The 18264-nt window shown below is 47.9% G+C and overlaps 2 protein-coding genes across 2 annotated transcripts in view; one reads left to right on the forward strand and one right to left on the reverse strand.

The window, feature by feature from the left end:
* Positions 1–9517, forward strand: part of ERICH6B (glutamate rich 6B) — a 46292-nt gene extending 36775 nt beyond the window's left edge. The window contains exons 10-13 of the mRNA XM_044250300.1: positions 4571–4656; positions 4819–4971; positions 6528–6753; positions 9233–9517. Of these exons, the coding sequence (XP_044106235.1) occupies positions 4571–4656; positions 4819–4971; positions 6528–6753; positions 9233–9517 (750 nt within the window). The remainder of the gene's footprint in view (positions 1–4570; positions 4657–4818; positions 4972–6527; positions 6754–9232) is intronic.
* Positions 9518–14034: 4517 nt separating this feature from the next.
* COG3 (component of oligomeric golgi complex 3) overlaps positions 14035–18264 on the reverse strand; it is an 81094-nt gene continuing 76864 nt past the window's right edge. The window contains exon 23 of the mRNA XM_044249755.1: positions 14035–15997. Within this exon, the coding sequence (XP_044105690.1) occupies positions 15968–15997 (30 nt within the window). The 3' untranslated portion in view covers positions 14035–15967. The remainder of the gene's footprint in view (positions 15998–18264) is intronic.

An 18264-nucleotide genomic window follows, 5' to 3' on the forward strand; every position in this document is an offset into this window, starting at 1 on the left:
AATACAAGGACGAGTCAGGCCAGGTGGAGACATCCAATCAGTAAAGGGCACATACTATATCCCTAACTACCAAAGAATGTGGGCCCCACCTTTTGGGCACCAAATTTGGGTGCCAATCCTGAGCAAGGTGATAGGCTAGTTCAAATAGCTACTACTATGGGGTGAATTGTAATTCACTTGGCCACCCATGTGTGACCTAACATGACTATGCAACTCTCTCTGTGTTTTACAATTTCACTGGCCACCTGTGTGTGGCCAGGCTCAACCACATGGCCTTTGCTCTATAAAAGTTAGTCTGTGAGGCTGGGAGGGTTTGCCTCTCTGTAAAGAGCACCCCGACCGGTCAGTTTGATTCTCAGTGCTGGCGTGAAATAAAGCGTTGCTTGACCTTCGCTTTGTATCGGTCTCACTCCTTTGATCACGGACCCTAACAGTACCAGATATGGAATGGTGAGGGTGTGGGAAGCCCTCAGAGGCCTTCAGCTTCCTTACCTCCAATATATCAGTAAAACCTTTTTTGGTTTCTTACTCCAGTTGGACTGGTGGACTCCAGGGTTCCCATAATCCCTGGCCTGGCCTCAGAGCTTTTGCTCCTGTGGTGCATCTGTCCCCAGACCACTGTGGGTCTTTTTTTTAAGATTTTATTTTTTTTAAGATTTTTTTTAAGATTTTTATTTATTTATCTGACAGACAGAGATCACAAGTAGGCAGAGAGGCAGACAGAGAGAGATGGAGAAGCAGGCTCCCTGCTGAGCAGATAGTCCAGTTCGGGACTTGATCCCAGGACCGTGGGATCATGACCTGAGCCGAAGGCAGAGGCTTTAACCCACTGAGCCACCCAGGCGCCCCCCCAGACCAATCTTAAATGCCCTCCCTACAGCCAAGGGAAGGTTCTCACCAAGACCTCTAAGCTGGGGTTCCTTCCTAACCTACCACACACTTCAGACTGACCAAAAGGTTCATGAGGAGTGGGACATTGGGTGGTTTTTTGTTTTTACAAATGGGCACTAAATTCCAGGCAGCCCTGTTTCTAAGTGTGTACTGGCCTTCTAGCAGAGAGCAGCTTGGCCATCCCAGAAGCTAGCAGCCACCCAGCGGGCAGGGAGAACTCAGGGCCAGACAGACATCTCTCACAACACAGGGCCCGGCCCCAGAGGCAGAGTTTCCACTCTAGCAGAAATGAAGGATGGGCCAGAGATGTAGTCCCTCCTCTCTTAGGTAGGTAAGACTAGGTAGCTCCTAGTCTCAGACTCTGTCCCCACACAAATGGTGATGAGGCATCGGCTTTTAGAGAAGCCACTTATACATTACATAATTCCCAGTGAGAGAAAATGTGACAAGTCCACCTCCAGGTCAGAGATTTTGCTTTGCCCGTGGGGTCCTCCTCTCAGAAAAACATCATTCCATGACAATTGAATTTGACAGGCAGACAGCATCTTGACAAAGTCAGGCTTTCAGGGGGTGCACTGAAAATAAGACCTAAAATACAAATATTCTCTCCTGAGCAACAGCTAGAAGCTCCTTCCGGGCCATCAGGAACAAACCAACCCTGGGTGTCTTTACAAAGCACTTTTTTAGGTTAAAACAGAAAAGGGCAATGATGTGTAGCCTGAATGTGGGAAGTAGCTGGGAGCTGAATGGTTGGAGGCAGTGCGTTCCACGGACAAATCTGTAGGCAAGGGGCAGGTCACGGGCCTCTGGCTCTCTCCTCACTGGACAGCTTTGTGTATGTCATCTGCCCTCACCTTCAGGGGAGCCAATGATCATGTCTACCTAGTAGGGTCCTTGCGCTGTGGAAGAAAGTGGTCAGCACAGTGCTGGGTGTAGGGATGGAGTCAGTTTGCAGACCTTTGTCACCTCAAGTGGTTCTCGCCCAGATGCCCAGATTATGGCATTCCAAGGCCTACCCGAAGCTCTTCAGAGAGCTGCAGCTTTGTCTTTGATCATCTCAGATCTGGGCATTCCGCTGTAAGCTTTCTTGAACAAAGCGGCTTCAACAGTTAAAAATAATAGCTGGAGAACCACTGACCCATTTAGAGTGATGTGGGACACTAGATGACCCGAAAAGCTTTCCTACTGCAAACATCTGGGAAATGTAGATGACACATAAAAAGTGTCAGAAATACAGAGCAGAGTGTGTAAGAAAGCAAGAGGCAGAGTCAACACCAGGAGGGAGAAACCGAGACACCGGAGGAGTGAGCGTGTGAGCAGGGGGTGGTGAGGCGGGGCGGCATGCTGGGAGTGGAGGGTGAGAGGTGGGACAACAGCTCATCTGAATAAGCCAGGGTCTTGGGTGTTCGTGCCCACATGGAAACGCAAGACAAGAACATGTGTCCTTCACAAGGAAATAGCCACATGTGACACACCTCCAATAACTGAGGACACCCTGGGCCACAAAACAAGCCTCAGCAAACGCTCAACAGCTGATATCACATAGACTGTGTCCTCTTACCCCAGTAGGGTGTTCTGTTTTGTTTTTTAAAGATTTCACTTTTTTGACAGACGCAGCAAGAGAGGGAACACAAGCAGGAGGAATGGGAGAGGGAGAAGCAGGCCTCCCACTGAGCACGGAGCCCGATGTGGGACTCGATCCCAAGACTCTGGGATTATGACCTGAGCCAAAGGCAGATGCCTAGTGACTGAGCCACCCAGGCACCCAGCCCAGTGAGTTTTAATTAGTCATAATAACATCACCCAAATGCACACCATGCATTTGCAAATTTAAAAACTCACTTGCAAATAAATTGTGTGTCAAAGAAGAGATCGCACTGGAAATGCAGAAATATTTAGAATGGAATGAAAGGTAAACTTTTCTATTTTCGTGGGAAATAGCTAAAATGGTATGTTGAGAGCACTGCTATAACTTTTAATGCTGATATTAAGAAGGAGCATTGATTCGAATTTCCCTGATGGCTAATGATGTTGAACATTTTTTCGTGTGTCTGTTGGCCATTTGTATGTCTTCTTTGGAGAAGTGTCTCTTCATATCTTCTGCCCGTTTTTTGACTTGCTTTTTGGGTGCCGAGTTTGAAAAGTTCTTTATAGATCTTGGATACCAGCCCTTTATCTGTAGTGTCATTTGCAAATATCTTCTCCCAATCTGTGGGTTGTCTCTTGTTTTGTTGACTGTTTCCTTTGCTGTGCAGAAGATTTTATCTTGATGAAACCTGCTGATGGGTATTAAGGAGAGCATGTGTTGCAGGGAGCACTGGGTGTTCCATGAAATATGTTCTCTTGAATCGTGGAACACTACATCAAAAACTAATAATGTACTGTATGGTGACTAACATAACATAATAAAAATATATGTTAAGAGGGATTGGGCGCCTGGGTGGCTCAGGTCATGTTCTCAGGGTCCTAGGATCGAGTTCCGCATCGGGCTCTCTGCTTGACAGAGAGCCTGCTTCCTCCCCTCTCTCTCTCTCTGCCTGCCTCTCTGCCTACTTGTGATCTCTCTCTGTGTCAAATAAATAGATAAAATCTTTTTAAAAATAATAAATAAATAAATAAATAAAACGAGCAATGTCCTAGAAAAATATAATTCACTAAAACTGAATCAAGAAGAAACTTTAAAAACCCTGAATAATGCCAGTGTTATGGGTTGAATTGCATCCCCCTAAAGAGATGTATTTAAGTCCTAAGCCCTGGTGCCTCAGAACAGAACTTTCTTTGGAAAATTAGTCTTTAAGGATGTGGTTAAGACGAGGTCATGCTGAAGCAAGGTGGGGCCCTAATTCAGCGTGATGGGTGTTCTTTCAAGAAGATGGCCATGTGAAGACACAGAGGCCCAGGGAGGATGGCACATGGTGATAAAGGTAGATATTGCCGCCATGCACATACAGGCCACAGAACAAGGATCGCAGGTCATCACTACAACCCAGAAGAGAGGCACAGAAGAAATTCTTCCTGGAGACTCCAGAAAGAGCTAACCCTGCAGATACCTTCATTTCAGACTTCTGGCCTCCACCTCTGTAAGAAAATAAATTTCTGTAGTTTTAAAGTACATCCTTGGTTTATTTTGTTACAGCAGCCCTAGAAAACTAAAACAACCAATAACCAGGGCCCCTGGGTGGCTCAGTTGTTTAAGTGTCTGGACTTTGGCTCAGGTATGCTCTCAGGGTCCTGGGATTAAGTCTCATGTCCCTGTCAACAGGGAGTCTGCTTGTCCATCTGCTCCTCTCCCCGCCTCTCCCCCCAGTTTGTGTTCTCTCTCCCTCTCAGATAAATGAACAAAGTCTCTTAAAGAAAAAAGAAAGAAAAACAACCAAGTACCATTAGAGAATTGAAATGATAGTAAAATCTGCACGCGCACGTACAAGCATACAAAGTGGTCCCTCTCTAGCTCATGGTCACACAGATGAGTAAACCAAGGAGGCCCTGAGAGGCTTCCTACCCAGAATCCTCAGCAAGGTGGCAGTAGAGATGGGTGGGGTAGTGATGGTGGAGTGGCAATGTGGACATTGGGGAGAGTAAACCAATCCCGAGCACTCTAGTGACAACCACTAGACTTTGAATTGGGGACAATCCGCCCGTGTGCACTTTCTATAATAAGCTCATCTCTTCTCCCCAGGTGCCTCACCATGATGTAAAATTAACCCTCTACCCCAGTGAGACGGTCTTCCAAATCCTCTTTCCTGATGGATCAGGCCAGATACAGTATCCACCAAAGCCCAGGGCCACTCACATTTACACACATGGCGCCTGAGAAGTGTGTGGGTCAGGGCTGGGACGTGATCTTCCTGAGGCCCATGTCCTCCACAGGGCTCTGCCTTTCCCAGGGGACCACAAGGGGCTGCATGTGCCTTAACTGTCTTGCAGCTATCCGTCAGGAAAGCTGGCTCTGCTCATCCTCAGTACAAAACAGAGGGAGTTAACATTCATCATTCTGGAAGACAGTGAAGAAAGGTGTGTCCAGGCCCTTATCAACAACTCTGGCCATGCCACCTTCTATGATGAAAACAGAGAAATCTGGTAAGTTTGGGTTGGGAGTCCCAAACACACCTCTCCACAGAGAGGCAGTGTGGTTAAGAGTTGATTCCCAGTCCACATAGCCATCCTCCCTCAATGGGTTAGGTCTCGGTCTCTCTCTCGCGCTTTCTCCCTCATTTGCTTGTGAATTTGATTCTCCGACCCACACATGTTGCAAACAGGGAGATGGGTATCATGGTAGCAGCAAGGCAGGTCCCTGCCCTTGTCCCCATAGCTTCCCCAAGGGTAAAATAGCAATCAGAGACTCACGGTGACTACTTCTCTTGGTTTCGTGTCCTCTACACCTCCTGAGAGTCAAGCCCAGTAAGAATTATCTTAGAAGGACCCAGGGCCCCTCTGTCCCAGGTGCCTCAGAGAGGAGGGTGTGGTGAGAGCTTTGGAGACATATGTATCATGCCCAAAAAACAAACTTCTAATTATTTCATGATCACTCGAACTTAGTTCTTAAGTTCCCATTTCTGGCCATGGTGGGAAACTTCATCTTACCAAATCAAACTTCAGAATCTTTCTCCATCTTTTTGGGGGTAAGTACTCCATTTTTTGGTTTTTGTTTTTTTCAGGATTTCCCTCTTCCCTTCCCCACTAAGTGGTCATGGAGTAGGAAAGGCCTACCATCTTATATCAACTTTCTACTTCCTTTCTTCTTGGTAGTCAAAACCAGACTTTGGCTTTTAATCCCCAAAAAATATTTTTATTCCACCAGTCCTGGTTTTTAAGACTATTTTCTTCCTTCCTTCCTTCCTTCCTTCCTTTTCTCTCTCTCTCTCTCTTTCCTTCCTTCCTTCCTTTCAGATTAATTTTTTTGAGAGCGGCAGGAAGGGCTGGGCAAGACAGAGGAAAAGAGAGTCCTAAGCTGTAGGGCTTGATCCCACAACCCTGAAATCATGACCTGAGCTGGATCCAAGGGTCAGACACTTAACTAGCTGTGCCACCCAGGCACCCCTTAAGAACAGTTTCTTAAATATTCTTTGAGTTTTTAAATTTTGTGTGTTTTTTGCTTTTTTCTTTAATTTTTCTTTTTTTTCCTCTGAGTTTTTAAAACTCTATTTCCTAATTGACAACTTTGTTCTCAGAGGTACCTGCCCTGCCCTAAGGGCCTTTTGTATAGAAACTGATGTTTGAAAGATGCAAGAAGTACCAGGTGGCCAGTGGGCAAGAAACCCAGCCAATTATTTCAAATAGTATCTGGCTACATTCTGTAGGGCCTCTTCTCCATAATGACACTTCCTTTTAGGGCCAGAAGAAACCTTAGGGAAATCTAGGAACTACTTTTATTTTCTTGACAAAGAAACTTAGAGAATATAAGTGACTTACCCAAAGTTATACATAAAATTACAGGCAAAGGGGGCTCCTGAGTGGCTCAGTCAGTTAATCATCTTGGGCTCAGGTCATGATCCCAGGATCCTGGGATCAAGTCCCGCACTGAGCTCCCTGCTCAGCGGGGAGACTGCCCTCCCCCTACTTGTGCTCTCTCTCAAATAAATAAGTAAATAAATAAATCTTTTTAAAAAGCGTTGTCTGATCCCTCCTTGGTCTAGGGTGAGCCTGAGCCAAAACCTGGGCTACTACTTCCCCAAAGGCAAATACCAGAAGGCCTGGAACTGGTGGGACCTGAGCCTCCACGTCCATGCACCCCCTTTCCAGTCCATCTCCTTGAAAATCAACGAGTACATCAAGGTACAAATAAGGAGCCAGGATAAGATCATCTTCTGCTTTAGCCACCAAAAGAAGCAAATCTGCTTAAACCTGGGCACCAAGTACAAGGTAAGGTCTCAACTCCCTCCACCAGGCAGGTGCCCACTGGGCCATGCCACGGGCCTCTCTCTGGGACATGTTCTACATCACTGCAACCCAGAGAGAAACCTGGCCACCTTTGTTAACCTGATGCTTGACAGAGGTGTTCATTTACCTTCCAAGTCCCTCAGGACTCCCAGCACCTAGAGATTCCCAGCTGAGGAACCAGACAGCCTCAAAGAGCCCAGACGCAAGCCAGACAGTAAAGCGAAGATGTCAACATACATCTTCTCATCTGACACATCAGCCCTGTCAGTTGGCAGGAACAGAAACCATGGGGAAATCTGTGTTCCCACGGCTCCCTTGGTGTCCTTTCTCCCCCAAATCACTCAAGGAGCACCTAGAGGTTCAGGGGGCTCAGCCTGGGCCGAGCAAGAAAGTAGCAAAGGTGTGTTCATGTCCTACGGTTGCCATGACAAATGACCACAAATTGGTTGGCGTAAAACAGAAACTTCAGCTCTCACAGCTCTAGAGGCTAGAAGTTTGAACTCCAGGTGTCAGCAGGGCCACACTCCCTCCAAAGAGCTTGGGGGAGAATCCTTCCTTGCCTCCCCCCGCTTCTGGGGACCCTGGGTGTCCCCTGGCTTGGGGGGGCATCCCTCCAACCTTCTACCTTCACGCAGCCTTCTTCTCTGTATCCAATCTCCCTCTCCCTTCTCTTGTAAGGACACCAGACAGCAGATTCAGGGCCCACCCTAAGTCCAGGATGACCTCATCCTGAGATCGTTCACTTAATTATATTGGCTAAAACCCTCTCTCCAAATACAGTGACCGTCACAAGTCCTAGGGATTGGGAGTCAGACATATCTTTTAGAGGTCACAGTTCAACCCCCTACAAATGGGGAGTCTGCACCCTGGAGTTCTGACTGTGAGTGGGAAAGAAGGTGGGCTCCTGAGACCCTTCTCTCTCCAGAGTTCAAGAGAGGAATAGGGTGTCCTTGGCCCCCCTCTGAGACCCACGCAAGACCCTGCTCCTGCTCTGGCTCCCCTTTCCTGTTCATGGAAGGCTCTGTTTACAGACCCACCAGAGAAGTATTCAAGATCTCTGCAAGTAGGACGGCCTGTCCAGGAGACAGACACACAGACCTGTTTCCTGGGAGGTGAGCAGATGGAGAAGTAGGTTGATGGAGGGAAGAACCGAACAGCAGACTCTGCCAAAATTAAGCCTTAATGAAATTCTGGGAAGGAAAGCAGAGAACGTGGAAGGTTTAGCCTGTCCAGGACTGAGGTGTTTTCCTGGACGTATGACTCTGAGTGCTCAAACTGGGAAAGTTCCAAACAGGTCTGGACAGCTAGCCCAGCAAGGCCTGCCATTTTATATCCTAAGTAACCACGTCCAACCTCCTTACCTACCCCGGGTCCCCCGGAGCAGCCAACCCAGTAGAGAGGAGGAATGTAGGTACACAGCACCATCCCCAGTGATCCACTAGCCTCCCCCTGCACAGCGGTGATGAGCTAAGGGAGCAGCTGGGGTGGAGAGGGTATGAGGGCCTGGGCCCCTGACTTTGGATGACAGTGGGGTCCCACTGATGGAGGGGGCCATGAAAGGGAGCCAGTGCCCAGGAAGGGCAGATGAAGGGCTGGTACAGACAGAAAACCAAGGAGGCCTGGCAGCCCCAGTAGCTGGGCCAGTGCAGGGGCAGGGGGTCAGAGGCAAATGAAGCAAATAGCACACATGTGACTAGTCAGCAGGTCCACCAAGGCCAGTAGCCAGGGCACCCTAGGAAGAACATACTAGACCCTCCTCTTGCCATGAGACACCAGGCAGGCCTCATGAACTTTCCGTGTCCGTTACTGCCTGCAAAAGGGACACCACATTGTTGTTTAAGGATTAAATAAGGTACTAGTGTGAGAACATTTCATAAGCTGGATACCTCACAGAAACAGAACATACTGCTATGCTCCTTTATTATTTCCCCCTCCAGGAGACTCTTTGCTCAGGCTCTGTGGGCTACAAACCAAGGCAGAAGCTGGCTTAGAGCTGGCTTCTTTGGGGCAGTGCCTTGTCTCCCAGCAAAACCAGACCCGCTCCAGGAGAGCTGGAGCCAGAAGTGGGACTGACAGGGAGACACTGTGGACCGTTTCCCGCCTGCGATAGAGCTTGTCTCCCCCACCCCACTTCCATGGTGGGAATCCATGGGGAGGAGCCGGACAGCCCCAGGAAGACAGCCTTGGCCAGGCAGGCTGCACAAGGGCCCCAGAGCTGGTAACCTATTGGTTTGGGGTCAGGCTTGAGTGTAGTCTCAGCCTGCGTCCCTGTGGCTGTGTGGTCACAGGCCTGGGCCAAAAAAGGGACATGTTGCCAGTGACAAGGCTGGGAGCACAAATTCGCCCTGGAGCGAGTCTCCAGAGAAAACTCAGTCCTGGTCCAAGGGGCCTAATCCTGGGGTGGAAAGCATGGTGTCTGGGCAGCATTCATCCTCACATAGCTCTCTGTGGATTCCCACAGGTCGTAAACCCGGAGGCGCTGAGTGAAATGAAGCAGAAGGCCATCCTGGAGGTAGAAATTGTTTCAACAGCTCGGAAGATGCAGGTCCTCCTGGGGAAAATGAGTAGGATCCTGAATTTCCTGACCATCCCTGATTTGGAAAACTTCATCGATAATGCCAGGATCTTGTCAATCGACAACATGGAACCGAAGGAGAACTCTCACCTCCCAGAGTGGTCACCACATCGTGCTGGGGCCTTTTCCTGCCACCGAGGACTGTCTCAGGAAAGTTACCAGGAGTGCTGAGGAAAACCCCAGAGCCCTGTGGATGTCCCTTGAGAGTTGATTTGTCATTTGGGACTTACCACAGCTCCTTGGTTTGAAAAAAGAATCTGTAGCTGGGCACAGAAAAATCCTCACCCGACAGCATGAGGAGCAAGTTGTTTCAGTAGGTAATACCCGTCAACCCTTGTCCTGTGCGCCCTCACTGGTCACCTTTTTTGGTCACAAAGTGCAGGCCTTTTGCAGCCTTCCTCTGTACATGGGTTGACTCAGTATGGAGACAGTCTCAAAGCATACCTCTGCTCGTCATTGGCTGTGTGACCTGGGGCAAATCACTTTATGCCTCAGTTTCCTTGCCAGCAAAGTGGGTCTAGATACCGAGGAAGTTCTCACTAACCCTAACGTCATCACAAACACCCATCTCCCACGTCTGCCAAGACACAGGGAGACCCAGACAATGACCCAACGCCAGACTGCTGCAGGTCCCCTAACCCAGGAACCCATTGGGAGCCCGGAAGCACACACACTCAAACCTCCTCCACTAGCTGGGACACTTCTGGTAACAGTCACTAATTCAAGGAGGTAAAGCAAAAAGGGAAATGAGTCATATGGACAGAAGGTGCAGTGGGTCTCAGAAAAGGATCAGAGCATGGGAAGTCCCCAGAAGCTAGATGACTTCCGTTCCCATCTCTGTGACATTTTTCATGTCCTGAAGACATGTGGTCTATGCCCCTCACTTCATGTGGCTTTGCCTCCCCATGTCTCAAAAGACACCAGAGGTGTCTGATTGGCCTGGCTTGATCGAGAGGCCACTTTTGGTGCAGCCCCACGTGGTAAGGAGGGTGGAGCTATGTCTTGACACCTATGCACTGGGAGGGGCAGGAATTTCTAGAAAAGGAGGACTCAGGAGCTGGGCAGCCCCCTCCAGTGTGCCTTTTATAGACCAGGGCATGGCAACTTCCCAGGATGACCTCCACTGTAGCTAAACTGAGATGGGTTAGGAAAACCCTTCCAGCCAGCCAGCCCAGCCTGGCAGCTGGCCATTTCCTGCTGTGACAATGACACCAGAGTCCCACCTTCGTGGCCCTGCTCCCCTGCTGATCTCACACTGCCTGCGACCAACCCTCACTGGAAGTCATCATGACAACCCAGCAGCTGGGGGGACCCTGGAGGTGAAGGCAGGGAGTGGGGGTGGGGCGTCCACAGTCACCCCCACTGTTTGCTACACCTTGCTGTCCTCAGCTAGAACAACAGTCACTATGGGGCAAGGACATGAGCCATAAATGACAGATGATCACCGCAGCAGCCCACCCTCACAAGCCCACAGCAGAGCTTCAGTGCGCCCTGTGGGCTCCACACTCATGCTGAGCGCCCAGAAGCCCTTTTCCTCACCCACCACGAGAGGCAGAAGCTTCTGAACGGGTTTCAGCAACAAGCAAGTCCCCACCCCCCCAGAGCAGGGAGCCCCTGTTTCCTCACCTGGAATAGCAGGGCAGTCCTGGAGCTCACCTCACAGAGCCACACACCAGGGATCAGAGGCAGTGGCATGGAGAAGACACTGCGCTCCCAGCTGCCCGAGTGGGTTCCCACCATCATCAGCCAACTCCCCTCCATCCCTGATCATCCTCTTCCCACCAACCTGCAATCATCCTGCTACTCACGTAGAGCTTGTGAACAGGCCACCTCACCGGGGTGTTTTGCCCAATCAGTCCTGCCCCATTGGCCAATCCTTCAAAAGACCAGAAATCTCATAGAGCAGCATGGCGTTCCTGGTCCTCTGGGAACCGTGGCTCAGTGCCACGGTCACCAGAGACTGGACTCAGGGACTGTCCTCATGAAGGAAGGCAAATCACCTCACAGAGTGGTAAGGAAGTAAAGTCGCCAACCAGATAGATGGCCAGGAACTGCAGAGATCAAGGACCCCTCCCCCCGACACCGGCACTGGGTGCCATCCACCACAGAAACTTACTGTTCACACTTCAGAGCCTGAAAGGCCAAAATCAAGGGCTTCCCTCCAAAGGCCCGAAGGGAGTGTGTGTTCCAGCCCCAACTGACTTCTGGGTTCTGGGCTTGAGACAACACACTCCAGGCCTCACCCGGCCTTCTATGTGGGTATGTGTCTCTGAGTCACAGTCCCCGTTTTTATATGGACACCAATCACATTGAATGGGAGTTGATCTATGCCGGTATGGCCTCATCTGGACTAATTGCATCTCCAACAGCCTATTTCCAAACCAGGTCACATTTCTAGGCACTGGGGGTTAGGACTCCAACACAGGAATGTGGGGTGGAGACGGCGCCTAATTCAACCTGTAACACACTCTGCCTCACACCCTGGGCCCTTGCCAGGCCCTCACCTACCTGAGGGGACAAATCCTGCCTGACCTCCATTCTCTCTTCAGTGACATGGCTTCTCCTGGAAACGAAAATGAACAAAGCTGGGCTGTTTATGAATACCAACCTCTTCAGTTACACACAAGGGTCCTCTGAAAAGTAACAATCAGTGACTGCCCCAAGGCACACGGGGCCTCCTGCAGTGCCCACAAAATTACTAACAAATTCAGTAACTAATTAGGCCATGCAACAAATACACACTGAGCTTCCACCATGTGCTCAAGGTGGGAAGAGAAAGGAACAGATTGCCCGCCCCCGGGCGTTGGGGGGGATGGTTTACAGACTTGGGGATCAGTGAAGCAAGCAACAGCAAAACAATGCAACTGTGGCTTTGGGGAGGAGCCCAGCACAGCAAGGACCCTGTGTGAGAGGGAAGGGGTTGTGGAATGAAGCGTGGGGGTGAAGGCGCATGCTGCGCGTGCTTGGAAGGGAAAGAAGAACCTCGAAGAGCCCCCACCAGCACCAAAGCTAGAGATGGAAGCACAGCTCGCTGGCTTTGGGGGTGTGGGGGTACTTCACTGGAGTGCTGGGGAGCTGCCAGCTTTCACTCGGATCAGAACTCACTATAAAGCGAGAAACCCCAGAACCCCCCACGCTGCCACAGCGACCACATAGAAGGAAAAACAGACGGGCCAGCAACAGGAGGTCCCTTCTGCACCTTACAGTGTACCTCCAGCACCCCACAAAACCTAACCTTGCACCCGCTGGGCGAGGAGGAATATTCTCAGGGCCCAGCACCAGAGTGTCCAAGGAGGGCCCAAAAAGGTGGATTTGGAGCCGCGAGGCCATAAATCAGTACCTGGAACAGAGACTGTCTTCCGAGTCTCCCCGCGATGAACGTGGTTGTGAGGACCCTCAGTCCAGGACCACAGCAGCGGAGTCCACACCCACTCCTTCCACGTTGAAGGAATAGCTACATCAGTGGGATTTTCTGCCTGTATCCCTCTGCTCCTGGAGCCTCTAGTATGTCCCCGGCCAGCGCCCCATTTCCCTCCGACAAAGCCCTTTCCGGCCCACGTGAGACAGTGACGTCATCTGGCGCATGCGCTCACGGACCCAGACCGGCCTGGAGCATGAGCAGGGAGGAGCCAAGGAGACCCACCTGCTCTCAGAAAAGGTGAACAAGTGGAGAGACGAGCCACCATCAGGAGAAAAAGTACTCCCGAGAGGAAACAATTAAGTTCCTCCTCTCCTTTCTGAGAAGCACCATTCTCTCACCAACACACCACGGTTTCCAGTACAAATGGCCCCTTTTTTAAAATGAAGGTTGACTATTCTTTCTTGTAATAAATTGCAGAAGAGAATTTAAAGCTATGGGATTGTTAAACCAGGGGGGAAAATACAAACTCATTTTTATTGCTACTTACGTAACATTAAATTTCAACACGACTATGTGCTGAAGATGCACAGGAAATTGGCAGTTTTTGCAAACAAAGAAAAAATCTTTCAACTAATGAAGCATTAAGAGGCTTCAAAAAATGTCTTCCCACAATAATTATCTTACCAAAAAAAAAAATCCACACAGTACAGGTAAAACTGGGGAAATGTGAACAGACTGGTGGGGTGTACTTTTGTCCATCTTATGCTTGTGATAACCTGTTCTACTTTCGCAAGATGTTACCACTAGGAGAAATCCAGGGAAAGGTACACAGAGTCTCCCTGTATTACATCTTAGACAACCACATGTGAATCACAAGCTAGCTCAATAAAAATTTCAATTAAAAAATTATTTTTAGGGCACCTGGGTGGCTCAGTGGGTTAAACCGCTGCCTTCGGCTCAGGTCACGATCTCAGGGTCCTGGGATCGAGCTCCGCATCGGGCTCTCTGCTCAGCAGGGAGCCTGCTTCCCTTTCTCTCTCTGCCTGCCTCTCTGCCTACTTGTGATCTCGGTCTGTCGGATAAATAAATAAAATCTTTTAAAAAAAATTATTTTTAGGGGTGCCTAGGTGGCTCAGTTGTTAGGCATCTGCCTTCAGCTCGGGACATGATCCCAGGGTCCTGAGATCAAGCCCCACATCGGGCTCCCTGCTCTATGGGAAGCCTGCTTCTCCCTCTCCCACTCCCTCTGCTTGTGCTCTCTGTCAAACTGATAAATAAAATTGTAAGAAAAAAAAATTATTTTTAAAAAGAATCCATACAACAGACATGTGAAGACAAAGTAGGAAGCAAAAATCTTTATTTTTTAAAAAATTCACATTTATTAAAAACTGCAATTTCTAGCCAAATAATATAAAGCATTTTAAATTATTTGAAAGTATGTACACGTTTTGTATAAGTAAACACCTGAAACTGTACAGATTTAAACAAATATTCATTTAGCCAACAAGTTGGATCACTATTACCTACTCAGCACTTTCTACGATGTTTGAGTGTTTCAGAAAGAAAAGATTCAAAACACAAGAATGAGTGCCATCAAATATTTTTATCCTTAAGAATGCAGCCTGCTCTGTACATCAAATTAAATCAGTCACAGTACTGTACAGTAATCATGCCCTCATTTCTTTGGAAAGGCTATTAAAAAAATCAAATGTACATATAATACAGAAAACAGGATATTTTACAGTTTATTTCATTAAACATGTATTTAAAATAGTTAAGTGGAAGTAAATACAATCTTCCTGATTCATTCATTTCATGTCAAAGAATGAATATGGACCCTCTTTCCCTTCTATCTTCCCAAAATAGACTATTAAGCTCTCTCAAGCCACATTCATCACCAATTTAAATGGAGTTGAAAAACAAATGACCTGTTTAAAATGACAGACATCAGGATATGTAACCTAACTACACACTACAAGAGTCTGCTGCAACGGGACAAGTCCTGTAGAAGGAGGTCTGCTGGCTACATTCCAGAACCTTCTCCAGTGTTCCATCTCTGGATAGTGTTTCAATAACTGAAAATTCCTTCTGAACCAAAAAAAAGCAGCTTATGTGAGGCGAAACCCATCCGCTCAGGAAATAGTTGTTTGTAGGAAAACTCATAGATGTGCATAATTTATCTGATGATCCCTGAATAATACAGTAGATTTTAAGGGGTGGGCCACCTTCATCCTCCTCACCTTTATTGGTAAAATGTATCCTGCTGTGACAGGGCTGCACCTCCATGACACTGGTACATAGCACAGCCAATGAACAAACACATGGGACATGAAAGTGTTCACTGTTGAAAGAACTATTCATACCGAAGGCAGTGTACAGAAAGCTGGTAACCCTCGCCTTTATGCATGAGATACATGATTCAGCAGGCTGCCTCCTCTCCCTTACGTGCCAGATTTAAAACAACCTAATTGGTGCTTCCCACTCACAAACACGAACTATTGTACCATGAAGATGCTCATTAAACATACCGCACGTATCTATTATGAGGAGACTCTAGGCCCGGCATTTGAACATTCTGCACCTAAGCAATTCAGGGAGTACAGAGGCTGGAACCTTACACGGGATCCTTGCATCTTCAAACTACCTCACATCATCAAATACATAGAAAGAGAACACCCCGTATTCCCAGGAAAGCAGAATGTGTTCTCAGATGCACCCAATCTACTCCAAACGAAACTTCAAAGTGCTAGGAGAAACATTACATTAAATAGAGTGTAGGAGTACGATTTCTAGAAGTAAAAAATAGCCCCCGTGGAATCTCTGTGGCTCAAAGTATTGCAGTGTTTCGCACTTTAACAAACCGTACTTGTAGAAGCTTTCTAATTAACAGCGCTTCTGTGTAAAGCTCTTCTTTGCACTACTTCTTGTAACCTAGTTTCATTGCACATCTTTTGCTAAGAACCATCTCCCTGTATGCCCACCATAGCTACCTCTAAAAAACTCACATTTCTTGTGACCTTTTCAAGAAGGCAGTTCTCACACTCCTAGATTAATCTTTGGCATTTTGATGTTTTTAAAAGAGAAACACCAATCTTCCAAACACTTTGCTTGTATTTCATGCTGCAGTCAGCACCGAGCAGCACGCCGGGGTGGCTCTTGAGGACACTCCCACATACGGTTCCTCGGCGTCCTGCAGGCTGCGGACCTCCCAGCCCACTCCGACCGCACAGACGCTGACGTGCACAGCCCGGCCAGCCTGGTTATTTAGAAACGGACAGCAGGAGGTTTACCTGAAAAGCAAAGTGAAGGGCTATGTTAGTTCTACCGCGGAATACCAATCCTCAAACACAGAAGAAGAGAAAAAGTCTACGATTTTTTTTTAAAGATTTTATTTATTTATTTGACAGAGAGAGAGAGAGCACAAGCAGGGGGAGTGGGAGAGGGAAGGGAAAAGCAGGCTCCCCACAAAACAGGGGAAGCCCGATATGGGACTCGATCCCAGGACTCCAGGATCATGACCTGAGCCAAAGGCAGTGGCCCAACCAAATGAGCCGTCCAGGCGTACCAAAGTCTAAGATTTTTTAAGAAGCCAAATGAACACAGCTGAACCCGCAATGCTGGTCTGAGTCACCACACGGCCATTGGGCAGTGGGCTTTGTGGTGGTCTGGGGGAGGATGCCACACTCTATCACTGAATTGATGACCTCAACTTATTTAGAATCCAATGAAAATGACAGGAGAAAAAAAAAAACTACACACCAACCCTGAGAAGGGATAGAAATAGATGTAAATTATCAATTTCACCTTTTTCTGTGCAGAGTGTGTTGTGGGAAGAAGCGTGTGTAAGCTGAATTCCTTGAATGACCATTTTAGATGCATAAAAGCAGGCGTGAAGAGTGAATTTCAGCACAAACCCAAACTCTGAGCCCTAGAGACCCCACCCACTTGTGAAGGAGGGCAGGACATGGAGCCAGCCCCCAGGAGAAGCAGAGAAACCCACCTGGGAGAGAGCAGGGGAACTGCAATCTGCCCATGGCCAATCTGGAACCCAAGCCCTAGAAGACGTGCAGCCAAATGAACCTGGCAGGGAACCCTTTGACACAGCACGAACTATTTTGGTAATCAAAATAATCGCCCCCTCATCTCTTCTATAAAACTGTCCCTGCACAAAATACAAAACCTCAATCTAATTATGACGAAACAAACACCAAGCTGCACAGAATGATGGGCTCTATCACTGGTTTTCAAACTATAGGCTGTGACCCACTGGTGCGTCATGAAAACAATGTACTGGCTCATCAAGTGAACAGGGAAAAGAGGCAGAGCAGAGCAATCTGAATTATACGCAATGTGACCGATTACTGTCAAACTTTTAAGTTACGAACACACACACACACACACACACACACACACACACGTATCTTGCTGGCAGGAGTCCAGCAGGGCCCAGGAACTCTGCATGTTCTTAGCAAGCCCTGTCTGGCTACCCCACGTCTACACTCCTGCAACTGACTATATATAACTGGAGAAAACAGACAACCATGCTGACTGTACCCCCCCATTTTTGTGATGACCTCTTCCTGTTTCATTCACAGACATGAAGCAATCAGATGAGAGCTTCTATTGTCCTATCGTGTTCACCGCCTCCCCATACACATGCCCAAACACTGGGCCTTCTTTCCTTTTGCAACTGAATACATGCACCTAACAAAAGCTCCATCCTCCTTCCGACTGTCCCTGAGATTCCATCCCCTCTTTGCTACTCAAGAACATTTTCCAGCATCAATTTTTCCCTCTCTCTGGATCCTCCTCATGAATATAAAAACATGTATTTTCTCCTATCTTTAAAAGAAAAAAAAAAGGAAGATAATCCAATAACAAATAAAAGTAATAGTTATTTATATAACAAAGGAAGGAAAAGGCTGGAGGGGTCTGAAAGGAGAGCAAACACCTCCAATTCTACCTTGTTCTAGAATGCTGACTTGGGAAGCATGTTAATATTTTATATAAAAAAAAACTAAATCAAAATGGTGGGGAAAAAATCTCTAAACACTGAAACAAACCTAACTATATATCAAGTTAGTGGTATAATTACAGAGAATACAATGACTTCAACTGACTCAAAAAAAGCATTTTAGAGGCACCTGGGTGGCTCAGTTGTTAAGCATCTACCTTGGTCTCAAGTCATGATCCCAGCACCCTGGGATCAAATCCCAAACTGGGCTCGCTGCTCAGCGAGGAGCCAGTTTCTCCCCTCCAGCTCCCCTGTGCTTGTTCCCTCTCTCGCTAGCCCTCTCAGTAATAAATAAATAAATAAAGTATTTTAATTACAATCCTGGAACCACAAACACATCTTTTTAAAGTATGAACCATCTATCCGTACAAAGGAATATATAAAGCCATAAAAAAGAATACAATTCTGATACATGCTACAATATGGAAGAGCCTTAAAAACAGTCTGATAGGGCGCCTGGGTGGCTCAGTGGGTTAAGCCGCTGCCTTCGGCTCAGGTCATGATCTCAGGGTCCTGGGATCGAGTCCCACATCGGGCTCCCTG

Source organism: Neovison vison, chromosome 5 (genome assembly GCF_020171115.1).
Source record: "Neovison vison isolate M4711 chromosome 5, ASM_NN_V1, whole genome shotgun sequence".
NCBI classification, from domain to species: Eukaryota; Metazoa; Chordata; class Mammalia; order Carnivora; family Mustelidae; genus Neogale; species Neogale vison.